General features: G+C 32.5%; 3 protein-coding genes across 3 annotated transcripts; 2 read left to right on the plus strand and 1 right to left on the minus strand.

The window, feature by feature from the left end:
• Positions 1-18759: 18759 nt before the first annotated feature.
• On the minus strand, positions 18760-19895 carry Dlc90F (dynein light chain 90F). The gene is made up of 3 exons (XM_040724660.2): positions 19679-19895; positions 19333-19498; positions 18760-19235 (listed from the first exon to the last, which is right to left on the minus strand). The coding sequence occupies exons 1-3, from the start codon at positions 19700-19702 to the stop codon at positions 19087-19089; spliced, it is 339 nt and encodes a 112-aa protein (XP_040580594.1). The 5' UTR covers positions 19703-19895; the 3' UTR covers positions 18760-19086.
• A 580-nt stretch (positions 19896-20475) lies between these two features.
• On the plus strand, positions 20476-23085 carry Arv1 (ACAT-related protein required for viability 1). Its single transcript, XM_071893281.1, has 3 exons — positions 20476-22067; positions 22616-22855; positions 22913-23085. The coding sequence occupies exons 1-3, from the start codon at positions 21680-21682 to the stop codon at positions 23035-23037; spliced, it is 753 nt and encodes a 250-aa protein (XP_071749382.1). The 5' UTR covers positions 20476-21679; the 3' UTR covers positions 23038-23085.
• mRpL53 (mitochondrial ribosomal protein L53) lies at positions 20747-21220 on the plus strand. Its single transcript, XM_040724659.2, has one exon. The coding sequence runs from the start codon at positions 20747-20749 to the stop codon at positions 21218-21220; it is 474 nt and encodes a 157-aa protein (XP_040580593.1).
• Positions 23086-23770: the final 685 nt, after the last annotated feature.

Here is a 23770-nt window from a genome sequence, read left to right on the forward strand (position 1 = left end):
CATTTTTTTTAAATTCATAATAGTTAATTCATTTCATATAATATACAGGCGCTATATTATAACGTTCGCCCGCACTGAATGGTTATAAACATTAAGAGGAAATAACATTGACCATTGTGAATGGGATTTCCCACTCCCTTATTGGCCCAAGCAACCCTTTGATAGTTGCTTTATATATTTGCACTTCATAGCAGGAGCGGTTTTTGAGAGTCATTTAAGTCTAGAAACTATAAATATAGATCTATTTTATAGATCGTATGAAAATATTAGAGGTAAGAGGATTGAAATTAAAAAGAGAATACATTCTAAGTTTTCGCAAACGACATGACAACAATGTACTCTTGGATAATAAAAGAAATTATACAATCTATAATAAGGACAAACCAAGTTATTGTAGAATTCTCCCTGGTCTCAGGTTTGATAGTTTGTTTTCAAAAGTCAAAATTTTTGTCTAGCTGTGGAGGAGGGCTAATACTATAAACTTTGAAATGGTCCCGGTCCTTAAAATATTTGGGACTGTGGTGACATTGGATGAGAGTGACACAATTGAGAAGCAAAGGGAAATCGAAACAGAACAAGGAATGGAATATCGAGATATGCAACTATTCTTGTACGAAATATCCCCGCTTGAATGGATAAATGGAACACACTTATTTTATAAAAAGTTATCCACGTTTTGAGAGTCACTTCCTTCTCAAAGAACTTTTATGAGGATAAAACAAATTTGTAGTGTTTTTTTTGTTTGTTTCTGACTGGACCATCCAGGATAATTACATAGAAGAGGACAACAGTTCCCAAAAAGTAGGGTTTCAAATACTTTTGGGAGGTCATAACATTCTATTGGTTCAGGAGATTAATGGAAAAGGACTCGGTGTGGATTAGGACTCTTTGCAAAAAACAGAAAAGCATAATAGGCCGTACAATTGAAGAGACGGAAGGTAAAGGCCCAACCTGATTAATTGACATTTCAAAATAAGTCCCTTTTGGAAGACAAACTCAGAGGTAAACTGGAAGATCCTGCCAATAATGGAATGGTAAGTTCCGTTAGAAAATAATTGAAGGATTATGTTTCTAGCTAACACGTCAATTAATAACAAAATAGATATTGTGGGGAAGGTCTTTAATGAAATATCCAATTATTAGTTTAATGAAAGACTAGAGAGGCAAATAGTTTTTGCAGAGGAAAATACAAATAAAGGTAATATGAACCTAGAAACAGTTCCTCTCCTTTAATTAAAAGTTTGTAAAATATATGATTGTGGCGTGTTTTGGTGTAAAAATCTAGAAAGTCGGTGTTTTTGGGCCAGATAGAGAGAAAGATTGCACGAAAGGACATGAAGATCACGGCTACACAGCTTTTAAGTAGTCTGGATAGTGGATTTATCTCTATGCTGATTAGAGTATAGGGCAATTACCAGCACTCTGTCCCTTGGTAGTATTTATAGTAAGACTTATCATCAGAGCAAAAGATCTGTTTTTTCTGTGGAAGGGAGCTAGAGACCACGAGACATTTTTTTTATGAATACAGGGAGATATGCAAAATATAGCACCATTTAACCATAGTGATAGATGAGAAACAACACGAGTAGCTCAACGGTTTGAGTTGAAACTTGCAATTGGGAGATCCACGTTCGAGTTTCATTATCCTTCAAATATATAAATATATATCAATATTAATAATGATACATTTATATATGTCGATATAATTGTATAAAAGAGTGTGCATTAAAATGAGCAAACTTCCTCATGACAAGCCAGCCGACGTGGAAGCTCCTCGAATAATATATTCGAGGGTGGTAAATCGAGCGAATAATATTAAGTCGAGTCTAAATATTTCTTATGATTTGGATAAGAGGTATAGATGGGAGACGTTTGTGGTCTTGATTGAGGATAAGGAGGGGAAACTCTTTCGTATTGAAGGTCTTACACATGTAGATGTTTATGATATTGCTATTTTATATGGATTTAAGGAGTATGAGTTAGCCGGTGCAAGCCCTAACTTTGGTTTAAACTAGGCGGTTTTTTATTCAAAGTTTCCGATTGACATAAGAGGAGTACTAGAGGACTTGAAAAGAGTCATCCTGTTTAAGGCTTGGGGCATCGATGGTAACTTTGTCGAGATAAATTTAAGATTAAAAGGCATAGATAAAGTCAGCCACAGCAATAACAAAAAAATGATAGTAACAATGGGCAACACTTTCAAAAGAATCGACGAATTAGCTGCAGTTGAATGGCTCCAACAATTTGGAGAAGTGGTGGAGCACTACCCAAAAAATAATCCTATCAATGAATCAGCTGAGAAGAAATACAAAGATTATAAGGAAGTTTGGAGAAATGGTGATTATACTGTGGCAATGGTGGCTGATCCAGCCTTAATCCCACAGATAGGTTCTTTTCGGGGACGACTTATAAAACTTATATTTAAAGAAGTGAGACTACAGTGCCAGAATTGTTTTTGCCTTGGTCACACTAAAATTGGGTGCAATAGCTCGAGGGTTAAAATTCAGGATTATACCAATACAATAAAGCAAACTATTACAAGTAATGTTTCACGGGAAGAGAATGAAGGTAAGAAAACCAAGAAAATTGAGACTATATCACAAGATACAGTCTCAATTGACCAAATGGATGTATCAAAGGTTTCATAAGCCGGTAGATCAAATAAGAATCGATGGGAAGAATGAAGTTGTTTTTTCCAAGGAGTATTTAAAGAAGAACACTCTTGTACACGAGAGTATTGGGAGTATTAAGACGAAAGAAGTTAGAAAGGAAGCTGGTAATGTTGATGATATTGAAAAATAAATCAAAGTTGGTTCTTGTAAAGATTTGTGTAATACCGCCCATGATGGAAAAGACTGTCCCATATCAATTTGAGAATGGTGTTGGAGAAGATGTATCAAGTCAAGTTGAGAATAGTGATGAGTATGGTAACCCAATCGATAATGAAGAAGGATGTGTTATCATTGAGCAATCCTCTTTGGATGCAGAAGGGGGAAAAGGTGGAGAAGAACCCTGGTAGTCTCTGTAAACCACATTTAGATGTCAATCAAATTTTGGAATTTTGGACCTGTTCTGTTTCTGCAGGAAAAATGAATAAGCCTAGTACAGGGGTATCTCCTTTAAAAGAGCAAACGCCTTATAAGATCCGGAAAAGTTCAACTTTGATATATTTTAATTTATAAATCCAGCTTTCGAAATTACTTTTAAAAAAAAAAACTAAGATATATGATTACTTTAGACAAGCGTCGAGAAATTTGGAGATAAACATGGGTATAAGCGAAATCATTTCTTTGAATACAAGGGGTGGCAAGAACAAAATTGCCCGTCATGCATTTATGAAAAGCTTGCTTCGTCAAAAACCTGGCATTGTATGTTTACGAGATATAAGAAAGGCAATGGCATTGTCATGTAGATTAAATTGTGCTTTTTGTCTCCCTCGAAGTTATCACTATTACTTTACAGGATCCGGGGGTGAGAGGGGGTACTTACATTAATATCCAATTCCATTGATAACCCAACATTTTTAAAGGAGCTATCGAGTGCAGGGGATTGGCACAGTATTTTTAATCCTAATCCAAAGAGTTGGATTTTATTTAGTTAATACTTATGGGGACGAATGTTAAGTCTTCTACTTTCTTTCAAGCCATAATCAACGTATGTAAAAGTGATACATACCCTCCCTCTTTTAGTGATAGGAGATCTAAATGTGGATTTAGGTAAAACAGGTGCACAATATCCCAACTTGCATGTACTGTCCAAACTAATTTACGAACTCAATTATAGGGATATTATTTGTATTTTAAGTTCAGAAGATAATATGTCTTGGAGATTACGTAGAAAAACTTCTCGAATTGATTTGGCACTGGCTTCCTCCTCTATACTTACTAAAACAAAAAAATGCTTGTATTGTCATTATTCTTCGTCTGACCATAATTCGATTGAAATTGACACGCAATATCAAAGCCATTATAAACGATTTAGAATCCCAAGATGGGTGATTGAGGATGAAAAATACATTAAAAAACTACGTACAAATCTAAATAATCGTTTTATCTCTGCTAGTAAAGCAAAAAAAATTGCTAATAACTTATCATATACGGTTCAGTCGACGACTTATAATTTTACTGGAAAGAAAAGGAAGGAAGATACTTCCTTTGATAAAGATATAGAGAATATACTAAACCATAAATCGATGTTGATAAGAACTATTACTTCTGACACAATAAACTTATTTCAACTATCAGAAATAGCAGAGTTATAATTTAAGGAAAAAATTGAGAACGATAATTCTGATTGGAAAAGATTAAAAAATGTTCATCCAAAAGACCATAATCCTACTTCAGTGATTAAGAAAAAAAATTCTGATGGACACATATTCACAGAACAACAGGCAATCTTAAAAAATTTAAATACGCGTCTGCAAAGAATAGTTAATGGTGAGAGAATTGACTTCCCTAAAAGAATTTTATCCAACCCTTCAATCTTTGACAAAGAAGGAGTTACAAATTATATAAAGAAACATTTTAAGGACGGGAAAGCTTACAGACCAGATGGAATTAGAGGCATGATTTTCACACGCTGCACAGAAGAAGTTGTTCCATATTTAGTAGAGATTAGAAAATCAATGGAAATTTTTGGCAAACTTTCAAAATCATTGTCAAATGGTCGAATAGCTTTGATTCCTAAGAAGGGAGATGGGACTTATTTTAATAATTGGAGACCAATCATTGTTTTCAAGTAAGAATACAGAATCCTTTCGGGAGTTATAGCAGCAAAAATAGAGCCTATTCTGAACAAGAGGCTTGGTATGGAGAGAAAGGATTCCTAAAGAGAAGGAAGATAACAGATATATCAAGAAATATACAAACCGCTATTGAGACTGCGCAAAATAAGGGAGTTTTGGTGCTATCATTGTAGTGGACTTCAGTAAGGCCTTTGATACTATCTCTCATGCCCATATTTAGAAAATTTATCTTCCGCTTAAAAGAGCAGCATTTAATAATTTACCACCAATACCGTGGCACCTTTTAATGAATTATTCCTCTAAACAAAAGCAGAAGCTACAAGAATTTGTGATTATTTTCGGGACTTACTCGAGTTACCTTGTAAATGGACCAACAGAATTATGGTCTCAATCTCAAGCTTAAAGGATAGGAAAAAAATTATGGCCCAATTTCAAATTTCTTCAGGTTGCATTTACTTTAACACTCCCTGTAAGGATTCTGGTAAAATTTTTAATGCGACAGTTCACGCTTTTGCAAGCTGTCCGGCTCTCAAAATTGTAAGAGAGTTTGTCTCACTGAATGTTCCAAAAATTACAAAGAAGTTTGTCTACCCTTTATTGTTATTTGGACTCCCTTCGAAAAGCCGGAATGCAAAAAATAGAGTAATAGAGCATGTTATTACAAGCTGTAAAAGCTTGATTGAAAAAAAATTAACCATTGAAGAGCCCATCAAAGTAGAAAATCTTAGAGCAATAACGGTTGCGGCTGCCGCAAGATATTCATCCTTTTTTACCAAGGTTCCTAATATTGCTTTAACTTCATGGACTTATGCTGGAGATCTAATAAGGTATTATCCTTCTTTTTCAGATGTAAGTTCAAAGTTCCTTCATCGATTGGTTCGAAATTTTGGAAAGTTTAAAAATGAATCGATTTTGAATAATTAGTTTGTTGTTGTTTGTTTTTTTATTATGTTATATAAATTAGTTTTTAGTTGCTTAAATTAATTTTCACAATTTTATTCATTTAGTGCCTTTGAAGTAATCTAAATTAAATGATTTCAAAAAGTTTGGTACCATTAGTATATTTTATTCAAATAGTTATATTAATATGTCTCTAATATCAAAATTGTTTATATGGTGATAACTATTTTTTAGGTACCTAATTGTATACTAAAATGTTTATTTATATATGTAATGTATGTAATCTCTCTAAAATTAATAAAGTTTAAAAAAAAAAATTAGATTAGAGTTTTTAATTTAGATAAACCAATATCCCCTTGTCAGATAGTTTAATTTTAACAGTTAAGAATATCATAAATGGGTTGTTAAATTGTGATAATAATATGAATTATGTAAAATATATTTGGATGAACGCGCAAGTAAAAGAAATAAAAAAGCAAAGACAAATGAAATGGATGAAAATCTATCTAATGTTAATACATTCGTAAGTTTCTTAAAATAATTTATGTACTTTCTTGGAACCGAGGAACAACAATACAAACAACCTCTCACTATAACGTTACTTTTTACTCTGAAATATTAACTATTCACAAAAATAAGTAATTAACTAACATGGCTAGTGGCTATGCTCTATCCAACATAATAATTTAGACTCTACATATGCTCTTGAATTGTGATTGTATAGACCAGTGTTTCCAAAATTTGGCGATACCGCCCTCCCCTGATTTGGGTACTTTGAATGCAAAAAGGAGCGATTGGGGGCATTAGGGCCAAAAAAAAAACTCCGGTAATTACATCTTAATATAGAACAAACAAATCGATCTACAAAATTAACAAAATGTGACTACAAGGTAGTAGCAATAAATATGTTGAATATTACCCGGTTGATAGGATATAAGTACGTTATATCAAGATTGTATTGATGTACTTCATTATCAAGGGTGCCTTTACATTTTATCCTATACTCTGTATACTATTTCTCTCAACCCCAAAAAGACTACATATAATAAATACATATACTTTAGTTAAAAACTAAACTTAATCCCAAATTATTTACCCTAAAACTTCAAGCAAGTACTTAAAGGACGTCTAGTAATTGTAAAACTGCATTAAAATATTTTTTGCATCAATAATCTTTAATTTCTTTAACTATTTAAACCAAAAGTCCTTGAGAGTCATGAAACCTATTTGTCTGCAGTTATTAGAAAAGTTCAAGGCACAAAAAACTATTGAAAATATGTTTTAGATAACTTCACAAAAATCTAATAACGGTTCGGGTGCTTCCCAAAACCCATCTTTGCTGATAGTTAGATCTATTAAGGCTTACACGATTAAGCAGTAAGAAAGATTATACACAGTTATACATAAGTCACAAGACCAAATTATGAAGTCGGTACCAATCAGAAACAACTCAGTTCAAGGAAGAATAGATGAAATTCCTGAAAACACAGAAGATAAATGAAGCAACATTCTTGAGTAACATAATTTAGCTTTCAGTAAGACGAGTCAATTTTACTTCGAAATGAATATGTTCTCCTTGCTTATGTTGATACTTGTCAAAGATGAAATTTTGGTCCAAGAAATGATATTTGTAATAAATCTTATAATAAATACTAAGGAAGAGCTGTTATTTGATATTATTGATAATTTTTTTCCAAGAGAAACACATCCTACTTACTAATATTCTTAGGGTACAAAAGATGGTGCACCATCCATGATAAATAGTCATCGTTGGTTGATAAGTTTCTTGAAAAGCTGTACTTGGTGTACTTGCAGTGGTTTGTGTAATCTACAGGCAGCATCTAGTAACATAAATATCTTAGTGGTCGACTTCAAAAATCAATTAATACTGTTATTACAGCAGTAAGTATCACACAGAAGTAATTAAATTTGCATAAGTTATTGATAGTTCAATGGAAAGGGATATGAACTCATTATGAATGGAAGCCGCTCATATTTATTCACTGAAATGGTCACAAAAAAAGGAGACTAGTAGATCTGTACTTATGGCGCCTATGTACTTTGTAGACAAGGACTAATAGTTCATTAAGACCGAAGTATAGATTTTTCTACATGGCTATTTATACCAGTTTAAACATGTAATATCTCCATGAATATTGAATTTATTTTACTTTTGTTCTTGCTAAGGACGCTCATGACACGACATTTTTTGCTCGTTTTTTTTTTTAAACATACTTTTATTTTATTTTATACGATACATTAGAAGAATGACAAAGGGATATTTATACAAATTTTGAGACTCATATATCCAGTTTTTATTTTAAAAATTTCAATTCAATATGACGGAGGCTTTATAAATTTTTTTCTTGTTTGGAAGCCACAGTTAAATGTCTTTCTTCCGAATATATTTTTTGCGATACCTTTTTGCATTTCAATACTGAATTGTTAAGTAATAGTCATAATATGCAAGTTTTGAGATTTAAAGATTCATTTTTCATTACAAAAAATTATCATTTTAAGCTGTTCGAACTCAGAAACATGTTTAGGCTTCGGTCTTAATGGGTTAACCTTTGCAATGCTTTATTTCAAAGCTTAGTGCCACCATAAGCTCCTACGTCTCCCTTTCACGTTGTGAGAACAGAATAATATATCAAAACAGAAGTACCAGGGTCGTTTTTACGATTATATATTGGGCTAGGTCGATCTATTCATTTTTTCGAAAATCAAAAAATGGTAGTGTTTTTTATAATGACGAAAAAAGAAATATAGTACAAAGAAAAAATTCCTACATTGGGGAAGGCTACAGTCCCCCCTCCCCCTTGGAAGACGCCCCTAGGTACTGTACAACGTTAACAGAAATACAAAGCTATACCAAAACGCTTTTCCGACTAATGTTTATCCGAGCCATGGAATGGTATTATACCATTCTTTTCGAAATTGGCGTCAGTGTTGATCTTTTTTCAATACAAAAGTTGGCTGACTATATCTTTTATATATTTAACTCATTATATTAATTTCTTTCCATGTATTTATGGTTAAATCAGCACCTTTAATTATGTATGTTTTGTACTATTTAATATTTTGTTTAAATAAAATAAAATAAATTGAATTGTCATAAAACATAATTGTGTTGGGAAAACACATTCTTGGGGCTTATCATGGCTCTGTACTGATAGGAAATAAAATCTTTACAAAAATCATTCTAACATTTCCAATGTTGACTATGTTCTTTTAAGCTTAGCTCTCTGCAAACTATATATCCGTCGTATACAAACTGAGATAATTTGCTCGCATAGCGTGTAGCAAAATATTAAAGTTAATGTATAAATTAGATTTGAAAAGTCTTAACTTATAGAAAAAAAATGTGTATGTGAGACAGGCTCTTTTTTGGCGGGTGGGGGGGGGCAAAAAATCATTTTCCCCTCCCACAATTTTGGATTGGGTGGGTGGCTGCACCCTTGCCTCCACTTCTAGCACCTGTGAATTCTGTCCTCTCACACACCACCAAGCACCTACCCCAAAGTCTTGCATTAATATCTCCTATAAAGTTGGGAAAAAGCTGCAGACAAGGGTGTCTGGTCCCCCTTCCCCTTTTTATTTTTGTAACTGGGATGGAGAATTTATAACATTTCTTGAATCATAAATACATGGATTTTGGGGTTCGTTTTGGGGATATATCCAACTTGGTTGATTTATACGTGGATGACAGTACGATTATAATTGAAGGAAATTCAAGTAAAAAATTGGAAAAGAGAGTTAAAATTATATTTTCTGCTTTCAAAAAGTCACTAGGGTTTCAGGAGTGAATGCGAATTTCAACAAAACTTCTATCCTCTCTATAAGTTACTAGCATCCTTCTACTGATTTGAAAATATGCGGTTGTATTGGGCGTTGAATGGAAAAGGGACCTGCTACTTCTAATTGGATAAAAATCAACTCAAAGCCCGTAGGTTGTGTATCTAGTGGAGGAGATTTAAGCTTCAAAATAGAATTGATTTATATAATAGCAAATTGATTCCTCAGATGATATATATTGCTACTGCTGTCCTTTCTGTAGTTGAGGAGTCATTAATGGAGGAAGATAAATGGCTTGGTATATTGTTTGATAAACGTTACACCCCCTCCCTAAAGAAACCATGGTCTCAATTAGGAGGAGGACTTGTATAAGTGGTAATGTTTTCCCAAAAATCCATGTCAAAATTTTTAAAGATATAACTGATAAGTCTCACCAGGAATTGACAAATTTTTTCGTACGCTTCTGATACTTTTAATTATTTAATGTTTGGCACTGACCTTTCAAATAAGCGCATTATCGATCTATCAAAGGAATGGGCAGCCGCACAGAGAATCATCTAGAAAAATACTACTGGTTTTAATTCAAATAACATGATCGACATCATTCGCCAAAAACTGAACGAAAACCCCTTTTTTAAGAATCTTCGAACCCCAAAATGAGCTTGAAAGATCGATACGGAGGAAAACGTCCTTACTCTCCATGACTTAAAACGCAACCCAATTTTTGATACAGGTAAATTCTTCTTCACTTTACAAAGAATGACTGTATATCATCTCCCACTAAATCATTGGTGCCTACATTTGGTCAACAGGAGTTCTCATTTCATGAGGCTAAGGAAATACTTGTTCATTTTATATCTGTTCTCAACCTTGATAAAACATGAGAAAATAAAATTATACAATCTTTGAAGATAAAATAAATTTACGACTCAATTGTTGATAACGGCAAAGCAAAGTTTTTAAGTCCTTCCTCAGACTGAGAACGAACTTTTAATATTAATATCCACGCTTTTGTTGACTGGCCAGTTCTTTCAATAATAGAATGGTTTATTGTGCTTAATCAAATATATTTTCGAGAACTATAATGAAGAGATAATTAAAGGTTCTACTCTATTAGTAATTATAAGTCATTTATAGCACAGAACATTACTGTATACCGGGAGGTTAGTCATAATGATATAAGATGTATACTTGAAACCACTGCTGCAAGGTACCCTATATTTTCTTTGAAGATACCAACCTCCGATGGGGCTACGTGGAATTATGCATCCGATTTAATAAAATACTTCCGACACATTTCCGTACAACTTAAAACGACTCTTGAGTATAATATACGATTTGTCAATATAAAAAGCACATTAGTGGATGATGTTATCCTTTAGAAGGTGTTTTATGCTATTTTTTATTATTTTATGTTGTATTATTGAAGTTTCGATTACTTATTTTTTTATTTTTTTCAACGAGCATTTTATTTAATTTTTATTATGAATATTTAGGTTATATTTAAGGATATTAATTTTAAACTATAATGTTTTTTTTGTATGAACGCAAATATTCTTGAAATAAAAACCTTGTTGGCGAGGAAAAAACCGAACCCACCTGTCTGGAGAGGTTAACAATACTAAAAAACTAAGACCACTTTGGGTATATCAGAGATGAGCTCACAGGAGGAATATACAGAATTTTGAAAAATCAGCAAAGCCATTAAAAACCAATCAGAGGCCTCTCAAAAAAAATTCTGGAAGAAAATAAAAATACGACTGTGCCTGGCAATTAATTATTAAAGCCCCACCTGACCCAAGTGTTATGGGTCCAACTATCATGTTGGAAAAATTGAACCCGACCCGAACGTTGGGTTTGGTTGGGGCTCAGCTTATTTTCTTCGCATCCATTATAGCCCCCGCCCCCTGAATGACTGGTACCCTTAGTATTTACCTATATTGTCTATTCTACAGGTCGGCATTGCTAGTAAATAAGAATATCTCTGTTCAGCTGTTTTTTAAAGAAAGGAGGCTGTTGAAAATAAATCCGAAGTTGTCTTGAATAAAAGTAATGCCTCTGGACAGTTTTTGAGGCTGCCCTTAAAAACTGCCTGGAGACTTCATACTTTGAAGCTGTTCAAAAAAACAATTTGAATAAATTGGACACTATTTTACAAAAAAGTTTAAATTTAAAAAAACAATAAGACTTGGGTGGATGAACTCTTTTTTGGAGAAAGGAAGTAGGACACATTTATTAATATTTATAGGCATTCTCGAAGTTACACTCCAGTGAATACATTTGGTATAGACATCGTCGACAGAGTTTAAATCAGAATATATGATTTTCGTATCATCCGCGTATAACAATGTATCTTCTGAAAAATTATCTACTAAGTCGTTAATGTAAATGTCAAAGAGCGTGGGTCCAAGTATACTGCCTTGTGGAAAAGATGAAGATATGTCACTAGGCTGAGAAACAGTGGAATTGATCACTAAACTCTTTATACTATTTGTCAGCTAGGAACTAAGCCACTGTATCAACCGACCCTTTATACCGATGTTAGACAATTTAAAAATAAGTTCCCAATGAGGGACTTTGTCAAAGGCCTTGCTGAAATCAAAGTATATAACAACATAGTCAAAGTTACAGTTACGACAACTGACGATAACATCCCAGAAAGAAATTAGATTAGAGACAAACGACAATTAGGACGGAATCCGTGTTGCCTACTAGGAATAAGTTTATTACTCTCAAGGAATGATTGTAGCTTCCGGTTAACGATCCGCTCCATTATTTTACCGACAATGGCATAGATAGAGGAAAGGCAACACTTTTAACAACTTTTTTCAAGAAGGAGTTAATTCTGTAAGGTCCGTAGAGAAAGAGCAACGAATATTTACAATTACACTACGAACTTCTTCAGGGGAAAAGAAACATTCAGAGAGGGACGGGGCCCTAGGAATCATATCAATATAACCCGCATATACTCGATTCAATTTGGGTTCATAGACTGATGCAAAATACATGTTAAAACAAGAATCTATGGCAACATCATCTAAGATGAGTAGACTTTCATTATTTCGTATTGAACCAATTTCGTTGTTACAAGAACCTACGCTCTTCTTTCTGATATATGAGTAAAGAGGTTTCATATTAGAGTGAGAAAGTTTTGAAAGTAGTTCAATCTCATTTTTAATCCTATTTTGTCGAATAAGTTGGACAACAATCTTCTCATATTTTTTGTAGCAAAGTAGATTATCTTGACATCTCAATAAATAATTTGGAAAAATTATTGTTAAATTAAAAATTAAATAAACATATTCAAATATATATTTACACAAATAAGATTTCATGAAAAAAAAAAAAGTTATTCTTATTTGAAACAATTATAGAAGCAATACAAATGCAGCTCATTATTGTATCTGGGACACTCCAATTTTGCATTTTCTTTACACATTGTACATTTGCAACGTCTTAGCTAAGAAATATACCTGATATAGCGGATACCATTGTTGCCTTTTGTCAACTTTCTCTAGTTGTTTCTCTCAAAAATAGATGGGTACTGAGTCTTTGTCTCACTGCTTGATCATTGATTACCGACTATTATATTATGTGACGAAGGAATTATAGATAAGGGAGATATAGATTTGTTTAACTTTCATGAGTCTCAAGGTTTGAGGATCAGAAGAACAACTTACCAGTTAAATATAGGCCAACGCCCTTTCCTTCATATAATTATCCCTTCATACACAGCTGTTATTGCATCCAAAAGATCAATTCTTCCTACGCCCTTTTTTATATTTCGAAACATAAAGAAAGATGAGGGGCAGACTCATAAAATATGCCCAAGAACTACATTGAGCTAAGTCCAACCGTGGGGATCTACGTCTCCGTTTTAGTAAGTTTAAACCTGACACAGAGGATATTACAATCCATACACCAAATAAACCCATCCCATTATTTTTATTTTTTTGAAGAAAAAATTATTTGAGTTTAGGAAGGGGGCAGTAGAATTATATATTGTAGCCAAGGGGCGCCAGCTTGAAAAAGTTTGAGTACCCTGGTATAAACTATAGAGCACGTTTGAAGTTTTTAAAGTAAACCTGTAAATGAGTTAACTTACCAGTTTCATAAAATAAAAGTACTTAATACTTATAATTTATAACATTTAGGAAAAAACTTTAGGAACACTCAATGTAAGTCTTAGATTATAAATTAATTTTATTTACATAAACTATAATAATTTTTGAAGCCCGAGTCGATACAAATTTTTCGACTCCTGAATCCAATTCTGATTCCGTAGCCCTGATAGAAATATAATGTTATACCATAAGGCTTTTCCGAATAATGTTTGATATCTTCCATGCTTTTTCATAGAGACGTCATAGAGTAAAACTGTTACCATGAGTACAGCTATATTATATAACTACATGTCTCTTGGTAACAGTCATATAACCTATATATCGCCTATTTTGACTGTCACTGTTAGAGTGCGACTGTACTTATACTCAAGAACGTCAAAATCTGTATGTCATGCCTAGCTTCGCTAAGCATACAACAACTTTAAAAAAATAGGAAGCCCAATTCATGATTGTCTACCCTTGTATTTCTATTAACCTTCGTAAATATCCCATTTATGGAAAGGGGCTGAAAACTCTTGGAGAAAGTTGTTTTCTGCCGTAAAATCTTTCTAAACATAATGCTGATATTTTCATAAGTAAAAAAATAGTATCTCAAAACCTCCATGGAGTCACGTAGTGGGATTGACTGCAGTGGCAAGATTTTCACTGTGAGGTCAAATATAATTGTTAGCAGTCTTACACTCCAGATTTTCATAAGTATATTTTTAAAAATTTCAGGTCTTTGATTCATGAATTTCGAATCATGTATTTGGTTTAGAAATAAATTTCTGTTCTTTCAATTTGGATAACTTTTCCCCGCCTATTCATCGCTAGGGAGAAGAATGAGCCTCGTAGCTGGTAGACTGAAATCCTAGACAAATCAATTTGAATACAAGTACTTATTTTATCAATTAGCAGCTTGTGGGATCCATAGAGCCGGGATATCTCGGTTTTTAGTTTCCATAACATTCCTTAACATCTTTAATATTACCATAATTATAACAGTTTCAAACATTTTTTATGAATTACTTTAATATATTGAATAAGGGTTCGTACAATGTAAAGTGTAGTTTAGTTAGTTATTATATATGGTTAAAATATTAACGTAATATATTCTTATCAAGAACTACTTATATATAATCATGACCTTAGAGGTTTATAAATAATGTTTTATGTATAAGGTGAAAAATATATAATATTCAATTTCATTTGTGCTCAGCGTGTGCTACATGAAAGGCCGTTTTTAGGTATCCTTTGCCTCGTCACCATGACTAGTCATGAAAAATAGGAGTCTCGTATAAGAATTAATTTTATTTTACAAAAAGGTAATTTGAAACATAATAAGATATTTCTTTTTTAAAGAAATGATCATAAAACTTTTATTTTATTTTTTAAATAAAGATAAAATGTGCCTATATTTTAAAAAAAAAAAGGAAAGAATAGGACTCTGCACATTTATTTTTGTCCTAAGGGGGCTCACAATAAACCCAATCCTGTCAACAAGTGCAAATTTGTTACCCTCGTTTGGCAATGACATTTTTATTAAGTTTTTATTAGTGATGTACCACGAGCAAAACTCGTAAATTGCTACACGTATTTGATTAAGAAAATAAAAAATGACACAAAAAACTTGGCTTGTAGGCATAAAAAGTCGAGTGTTACACAGAACCCGTCAAAACCTTGGAACTCTTCAAAACTAAGGCTTCTCTGTTTTTCTTTTTCGATCCCATTATAACATGTAAATCTTCCTAGACTAAGTTCCTGTCTCTGTGTAATTTAGAATTTATGTTTTCCAACAGGGAACACCTGTAGAAGCACGTTGACTTTTGGGCAATGTGTAATATTAATCCCAGTTTGTTTGAAAAGTAATCTATGTTTGATTTTTTTTATTTAACTAATTATCATGTTTATATAATAATATAAATTTATAATGATAATTAAATTAGGAACTACTTTACACATATAAATACATAGATCATTCGTCAACTACTTTTTTTATGTCCTTTTTTATTTTATTTGGAAGATAATATCTTGATCCATGCCTCTTGCTACAGTCTTTGTTTTAAAGTCAGTAATTTCGATACCATATATGTTTTGATGTCATTTCTAACTTGATAAAAATAATGTTAATGGTACGGCTCTTTAGTTAGGTACCACTAATGCCCCCCCCCAAAAAAAAAAAAAAAGAAGCTTAGACACACAACTTGCTTTGTGTAAGGCAGCAGGTCAGATGAACTGTCAAAACCTTTATCCTTTCCCTAACTCATGTAGAGAATTACCAGTTCCTTACCATTCCCTCAGTACAATCTTTTGCAAAGCTGAAGGATACTTCCTTCGTCTCTTCTAGTCTATCGTCCATAGATGGATAATTGAGATCCTTCATATCACAACAAAGTAATGACGTAGGCTAAAGAATAGTTTAACCCAACACTCAAATATTGACTAATGCTACAAATGAATAAAGTGTGCCCTGTGAATGCATATTCGTCAATCAGTGAAATTTGAATTTTAAAAAATAAAAATACATACGCACGACGCAGTAAAACTTGACGCATATACTAGAAACTGTATGTAACTAGTATGTGCTCAACTGACGTTATTGCAGAAGAATAGAAAGGGCCATCTGATTCTGACAATTATTTATATATATTTTTTTTGGGGGGGGCGGGGTACTTTAAATTCTAAATTTATATTATATTAAAAGGATAATTAATAAGAAAAAGGAAGAAAGGTTTTCTGTTTATACTTTATGTACTGAAGTTTAATCATGTCTATTATATTTAATAAATGGTCTAGGCCTGATCACTTATTGCTCTCTACAATCAAGGAAATTAAAGTCACAAAAAAAAAATTAGACATCATAATCTTTTTGGTTCATAGAAATATTTTATTATAAAACATGTTTTTAAAGTAACACACATAATTTTTTTTTTGCTTCATACGTGTTTAGAAATTGCAAATGTACTAGAGGTAAACCTTAATCAAATTTGCTAAAATTTTGTATTTGTATTTTACTTACCTTTTGCAGTATTAAAATTAGATTCTGCTTATTCTGACAAGGATTTCTAATTTCGAGGGGAACTGCATCACCCTAATATACATACGACAAACTTGGCCGCATTAACATAGAATATTTCTAAATGCATGAGGGAGGGGCCAATATTTAACATAAATTTGAATGGTCAAATTTGATTTTCAATCTACTAGCTACTAAATCGTTTGGCATATCTCTTGAGATTTAAGGTTTAACATAATCCACATCCTCTAGCACTTGCAGTATTTCAGCACTAGAATATTACTTTAGTAACTAATATTATATTCTTTGTTTAAATAGTAGTTACATCTTAGAGTAAACTTATTTTTAAGTGAATCTTGAAAAATTAATTACAAAAACAATTTTAAATAAAAAGTTTCAATGATTCTTTTAAAAATATGATATTTTTTTGGTCTGAAGAGTTTTTTAGGGAGCTAAAATGTTAGGGCGAGTGTGAAGTATTCAGACGAGTAATGAGTAAAGCTCGTAATTCCTCGAGTATTTTTTTTTTTTTTTAGAAACTCGAAAATACTCATGCAACAAAATTCATCTCGTGGCACATCACTGACAAATACAAAAGCATCTTTATTAAACCTATATAAGGACACCACCAATTTGGGTTGTATACCTTAATATACAAGGTTCGGAGGCAAAACGTGGACTGTTAATAAATGCTAATTATGTAATTAAAATAGAGAGGTTGTGATTTCTTCCTGCATATTCCGAATCTCCTTTCCTTTCCGTATGAGTAAACAATAATTATCCTTTCTCAAATCTTTCATTATGAGTGAGCAAGAAGCAAAATGGGCTAGAGGATCTCAGACCTTCTGAATTCCAAAATTGAGGTGGCAGATATTATGGACATTATGAAGTGCTCCAGGAGCCTCATTTTCAAGGTGGCCAATATAAAAAAGGATGGAAAAGACCTCTCAAGGAAAGAAGGAAGTGGGGAACATAACTTGAAAAAGGATTCGGAGTTTCTGGGGAACCTGAAGAATGTCAAGGAGGACCCCACAAGATCCCTGAATCGCCTCTCTAACGAGTTTGACGTGGGCGAGGCGACAATCAGGAGGAATTGGGTTGTCCTCTTACACAAGGACTCCACGCCACCTGTTGACGGAAAGGAGACTGCATAGGTGCAAGATAGTTCGTGCGTGGATCAAGGCAAATGGTTTTTTTAGACTAAACAGGTCCCAGATGAGGTTAAGAAGAGTTAATTTTTCCCATCTATACTACAGATAAGTAATTTATAATGTTAATCTTAATTTGTTATAATACATTGAAAGTCAATATCTTAAAATCTTATTAATTCATCAAAAAATATTACTTTGTCTAGTTTTCTTAATTTCTAGCTGTAACAAGTTGGTTTTAAATATTGTAAATATCCATGACTAAGGGGACAGTGTCAACACTGTGACATTTAAATTCAATTTCTGGAAAAACTACTGACTTTAATATATTTCTAGCAAAAGTAGTCATAATATTTAGGTAAGTTGAGTTAAAAATTTGGCAAGATTAAGTCAAATTGACCACAAACAATTTGTGTCGCAAATATCCTTGGTGTTCTTTACTAAAAAAAAGTGTTGCGTCAGTACTTATTTAAGACTGTAGACTGCAGTCCCGTCCAATTCATTCATAAAACTTATCAAATTCGGTCCTTGATGACGTCATTCAACTTTATTTCTTCTTTTTTCATCAGTTTTAGTACTGACATGGTCTTAAGGACCGGTTCTAAGACTGGACAAAATAAATAAGGTCTGACAAAACTAACTAAACATTATTTTTTAATCCTATTTTAAAAATGTCAAACATCCATTGTCACTTCTTTTTAATTGAGTAAAATAAAAACAAAAAGATAATAGAAAATTAAACAAGGATTAGACAATCATAAGTGTTAGTTATTAGTAGTTTTTTAGAAATAGAACATATATTTAAAGTAATTGCACTCAACTTTGGACAATAGTATATAACGGTATTGGACAGTTATTAGTATTTTTTTTTTTTTTGCAGATGAATGTTAGATGCAATCACAGATAAATTATCAGACTGGATCAAAAGTTATGACTATTCTCCATAATGTTTAATTTTGCTCATAATTTCTAGGAAGGAGACAAAAAAAAATACATATTATTCACTCTACCCCTCAAGTGGACATTGTTATAAAATAATTATATAACGAGGCCTTTGACAATTTAATACCAGTATAATTCAGGTTGTTATAAATGTGTATAATAATAATTCATTAAATATACGTCTAAGAAAATAATAGATTTTGTTCGTTAGAAGGAGGGAAAAAAGTTATAAAAATACAACTTAAGCAAATAAAAATTAGTATGAAGAGCCTGACAAATTGCAAAATGATTTTTAACAATTAGTAACAGCTAGCTGTGAGTGAACTTAAAATGAAATATATTATGGATCATGGATTTGAGATATCCATAAACATATTTTTTTATCCCAATGAAAATGCATAAAAATAAATAGAACTTTTTCTATAATAAAATAGGAAATTAGATGGATAGACCAAATACTGAAACAATACAGTACATAGTTTTGTTTTCCCATCGGACCGTACAACTTCCATCTGTGAAGTTATCCCAGTAACAAGAGCTTGCAGTATGAAGTCCAGCGCCATTTTTTTGCGCTATTACACAGGTCACTAAAACGAAAGTAATATCATCATTGTTTTTTTAATTCACACCATAAGATATTTGAAAGGAATTAGTATGTGGAATGTAATAAATAAGAGAACGCACCGATATACTTGAAGGGCTTCTGTAATTTCGTTAAGGATGCAATACAGGACTCCACCACAGAATTGGTCCACTGAGCTACTTTGGATTGTGCATAGCCATTACCTCCAATCGTTGACTCTATTGACTCCTTAATGATATTCGAAACCTCATCCACGACAAACTGAGTCTGGAAAAAATATATATATAATTAATATAATGAAAACGTTTGTTTAAGCCTCAAGGATTCAAACTCCCCTCCCCAAAAAAAAAAAATCAACAAGGACATTCATTAAATAAATTATCTCAAAATGGAGTATCTCGGATTAAGAAAAACAGTCAAAGATATAAATAATTAATAGAGAATTACTTCTTCTGTCGTTTCATCAGCCATGACGGTTTGGGGTAATTATGACAGAGTTTATTGATTAAATAGATGAGTGATTCATCCAGGGATCCGGAGGAGTTGCTAATTGTAGGAGTCGGCATGAAAGGTGACGGGCTTGAAAAAGAGAGGGAGAGAGAAAAGAAGAGAAAGACAGGGCGAGAGAAGAGAAGGGGAACCTGGGACATTCCATGACGTCATAGGAGTGTCATATCAAGGAGTTCTAATACTATCTGGAGGAGTATAGCTTTAAATCACGCAACCTGTCATGAGAAAAACATAACTTTTAATAATAAATTCCACTCTGTTTACTCTTATGAACTTTGACAAATTATAAGGCGATAATATGTGTCGTAGTTGTAATTTCATATCAACTTCACGTGGTATTTTCATCAATTCTTTCATTTTGGGATAACATTTGAAATCCCAAAAAAATGTTCATGTGGCAAAAGTGAAGGACTCACTCCTAATTTACAACTCCAAATCTGATGTTCGGATTATTTTTTGAAAGCCAAAGTCATCAGTTTAAATAATGAGTTCAATATTGTATTGAACATCTACAAAAGAAATCCCTTTACCATATATCTACTTTGATTTTGAATTGTATACATTCAGTCAATCTATCATTATTTGCTCAATAAAATTACAAGTGTTATAGCTTTATAAATCTACAAAGTTTATAGGAGTTATCCAATTTACAGGAATATCTCAAAATAAATAATGTTTTTAAGCACAACAGGTTGCGTGGTTGGAATTAGTGGTCCTCCAAGTAGTATGGGAACACATTAGTTATGCACGACGCCATCTTACATGAATTTTCAACACTCTCTTGCTCAGCTCATTCCATCGCATAACGTGGGTTTCTTCTGCGGATTATGATTCGATTGGGTGACGGAATTGATCCTGAAGAGGAGAGAAACTTATCCAACGCAGCTGTTATTGGGAACATCATTACTTTTTCAATTACCGTGGCTGGAATCAAAGTCCTGCCCTATCTTTTAGAGCAATTTGGAGTGGAATCCATCATCGGATAGTTGAAGTGAGCTCGTCAACATGTCTGTTCTTCTTCGAGTCCCTCCCCGCACGATCTCTTCCCTGCGCCACCACTCTGGCTACATCTCGGCCGAGGGGCGCGTTGATCAACGTGTGAATAGAGAGACATTGATGCAGGAGCAGCTGAAGCACGTTAATTTAAAACCCGTGAAAAAGCTGCGATTTGCATTTGATCCCTTTGATCCCAATGTACGCTCCATTCGAGACACGCTCCACCTCCTCTCAGACCCACGGATTCGAAAAACCAATCCCATCTGCTCCTTCAAGACAGACATTTTATATCTTGAGGAAGCGCCGGTCATTGAGGCGGAACTCGCCGAGTCCAAGGAAAAAATTATCTTTAAGACTGAAAATCTCTCTCCGCGTGAAATATTTTTCTATATGAATAAAATCTTTCTTCCTCTTGTTCCTCCTGAGACTCCTGCGGAAGACGTCAAGTCCAAGACACATAAGAAAATGGGTAAAAAGAAATAATCCCATCCCGTTTCTCAGTGGTTTTTCTGACTCATCATTCTTAAGTGTTATTATATTTTATATCAAGTCTCTTATTAAGTTATCATTTACCTAGTTCTCATTTATGGCCAAAAGTATAATTTTTTTATCATATACATTGGAAAATAAAAATAGGAATATCTTCGAATGAGTTTATGTTGTATTATTTTATTCATTGTGTTCTATGTAGTTGTACGTTTCTCTATTTTTCATAATAATTAATAACATGCTTCACCAAAAACAAGAATATTGTTTTTTTATTTCAATGGATTTTATATATTGACAATTGTATAGGATGAAAACTTCATTTTCCTGATCGATGTAGAACTGCTCTGAAATACATCCTGGCAAACGTACTAAATCCTAAAAAAAATATGCTCCCTAAACTAATTGAATTTTCTTTTTTTCAGTTTCATGAATTAAAAGTCGAAGGGAACTAAAATGTCCACAAGTGCATTGGTGTGTGTCCACTGCGGGGCTCTCCTCAAGGATAAGCATACTAACCTTCCTACGATGCATCTTTTTGACGCTTCTCTTAAAGAGAAGTCCAATATTATAAAATTGGTTGATTGTGGGTATTGCCTTAAACCTGGGGATGAGTATGCAGAATATGATGGAACTCTTATACTCCTTGATATCATTCTCCAATATCCAAAAGCATATAGACATATTATATTCAATGATCCATCTTATCGAATTATTATAAGCAAGTTAGCAGCACTCACCCTAATTTGTGATGGCTACATTTCCTGGTTCCAGTTACCTTCTGAAGGAGAATTTTTTGAGCAGGAATATGATTTTTATATTTCATGCTGTAAAGTCTCTATAGGTAATTGTACATAAATTATTTCTACGGGCTGAGTTAACGCTAAAAAAATAATATCAAACAACAATTTAAAAAAAAGGATAAATGTCAAATTTATATTTTTTGTGCAGCCCAATATTTCCTAGACATTCCAGTAAACTATAGAATTTTATATTCAAGTTTCTGGCATTAGTTGAGGTATTAAAGAATCTTACTAGTTAAAAGCCTTAATTTGATTTTTGTAGAGTTAATTTGCGTCCGATATGGCATTTCACAATAAATCTATTAATTATTTCATTGTGGCAATTAATTTTATCTACTAGAAGTTCAATTTACGGCACTTCCAAAAGATTAATCAGAATAACCTTATTGAAGGAAAGTTGATAATAATTCGTAGAAGTATAAAAATGTAATTCATACATTTATTTTGAGAATTCCCATTCCATTTTTTTCTTTTTTTTTGATGACGAGCCATATACATACATTCCTAAATTCGATTTAGTTCTAGTTTTTAAAGCTAATATATTTTTTATAAATAATTATGTAGAAAGTATGTTTCTTATATTTTTTAGCTCTATTAACATACTTTGGTATTGCATTCATTTCCTTACTACCACGCCTAAATCTCAACAAGGATCTCGTCCATTACTTTTATGGTTTGCTCATGGCATATTCTTTTCGTTTTGGAAATTTGTTTGCATTACTTTGGTCTTTCAAAAAAAATGAAAAACTGTCTCCACTTTCACCTGAGGAATTTATGTGGTTATTTATTCAACTTTTATATTTTGCTTCTTCATACCGAGTTGCTCAGGGTAATGAACTATTATAGTATTAAGATAATTTATACATTTTATCTCTTTCATTTTTAGTCGTTACAAATAGAAAGTCGAGTGGTATCATTATGGTGTTTGCTTGTGTCGGGTTTTTTATAGTGTTGAATTTTGATACTTTGTTATTTTTGAATAATTATTTACCTAATAAAAATGATGTTTGAATGTTTATTCTCGAAAATAAATTTTATATATTGCATACATAAAAATAATTAATTGAACTGAACATAATTTTAATTAAATCCCTCCTCTCAATTTAAATCCAGTCTTTTTTATTTGCCATATCCAAAATTAATTACATATTTATCAATTTAGATGTACACTTAGTACAAATGAAAATATCTTAACCCTATAAAAATCATATAATTGATACATGAGTTTTGAAATCTTCGATTTGAGAAATTGGACAACTTTTTGACTCAAATATATATTTGACATCAACCAATAGGTCAGAGTTTACATGTATAGTACCTCCAATCCAAAATTTTGTGGAAATATTCTATAACAATATAGAAAAGCTGGCATGACACGATTTCATTGCAAAGGTACGAAGTAGTTTTAAGATATTAAAAAAATCGAAGGTGAATTTGTTGTTATAGGAGACTTTTCTGAAGATACAGTTTCGTCATAAAGATAATAAAGTTTTCGTTAGAATTCCTCGCAGACGGCGATATACGACGCTGAGTCTTCTATTACGAAAAAAATGACATTTTTGTCATTACTTATTTACAATGATAACCTACTACAACTACCATGATGTAATCACTAGAGTTGGTTGAAAGCTAATAACTAATTACAGTACATTAGTTTCAGCGCCAACTAATTAGAAAGTTGAAGATCACGTTGGGATTCATAAAAAAAGATATACTACTTTTCCGACGGATGTGCAATGTGCAG

This window comes from Lepeophtheirus salmonis, chromosome 14 (assembly GCF_016086655.4).
Source record: "Lepeophtheirus salmonis chromosome 14, UVic_Lsal_1.4, whole genome shotgun sequence".
NCBI classification, from domain to species: Eukaryota; Metazoa; Arthropoda; class Copepoda; order Siphonostomatoida; family Caligidae; genus Lepeophtheirus; species Lepeophtheirus salmonis.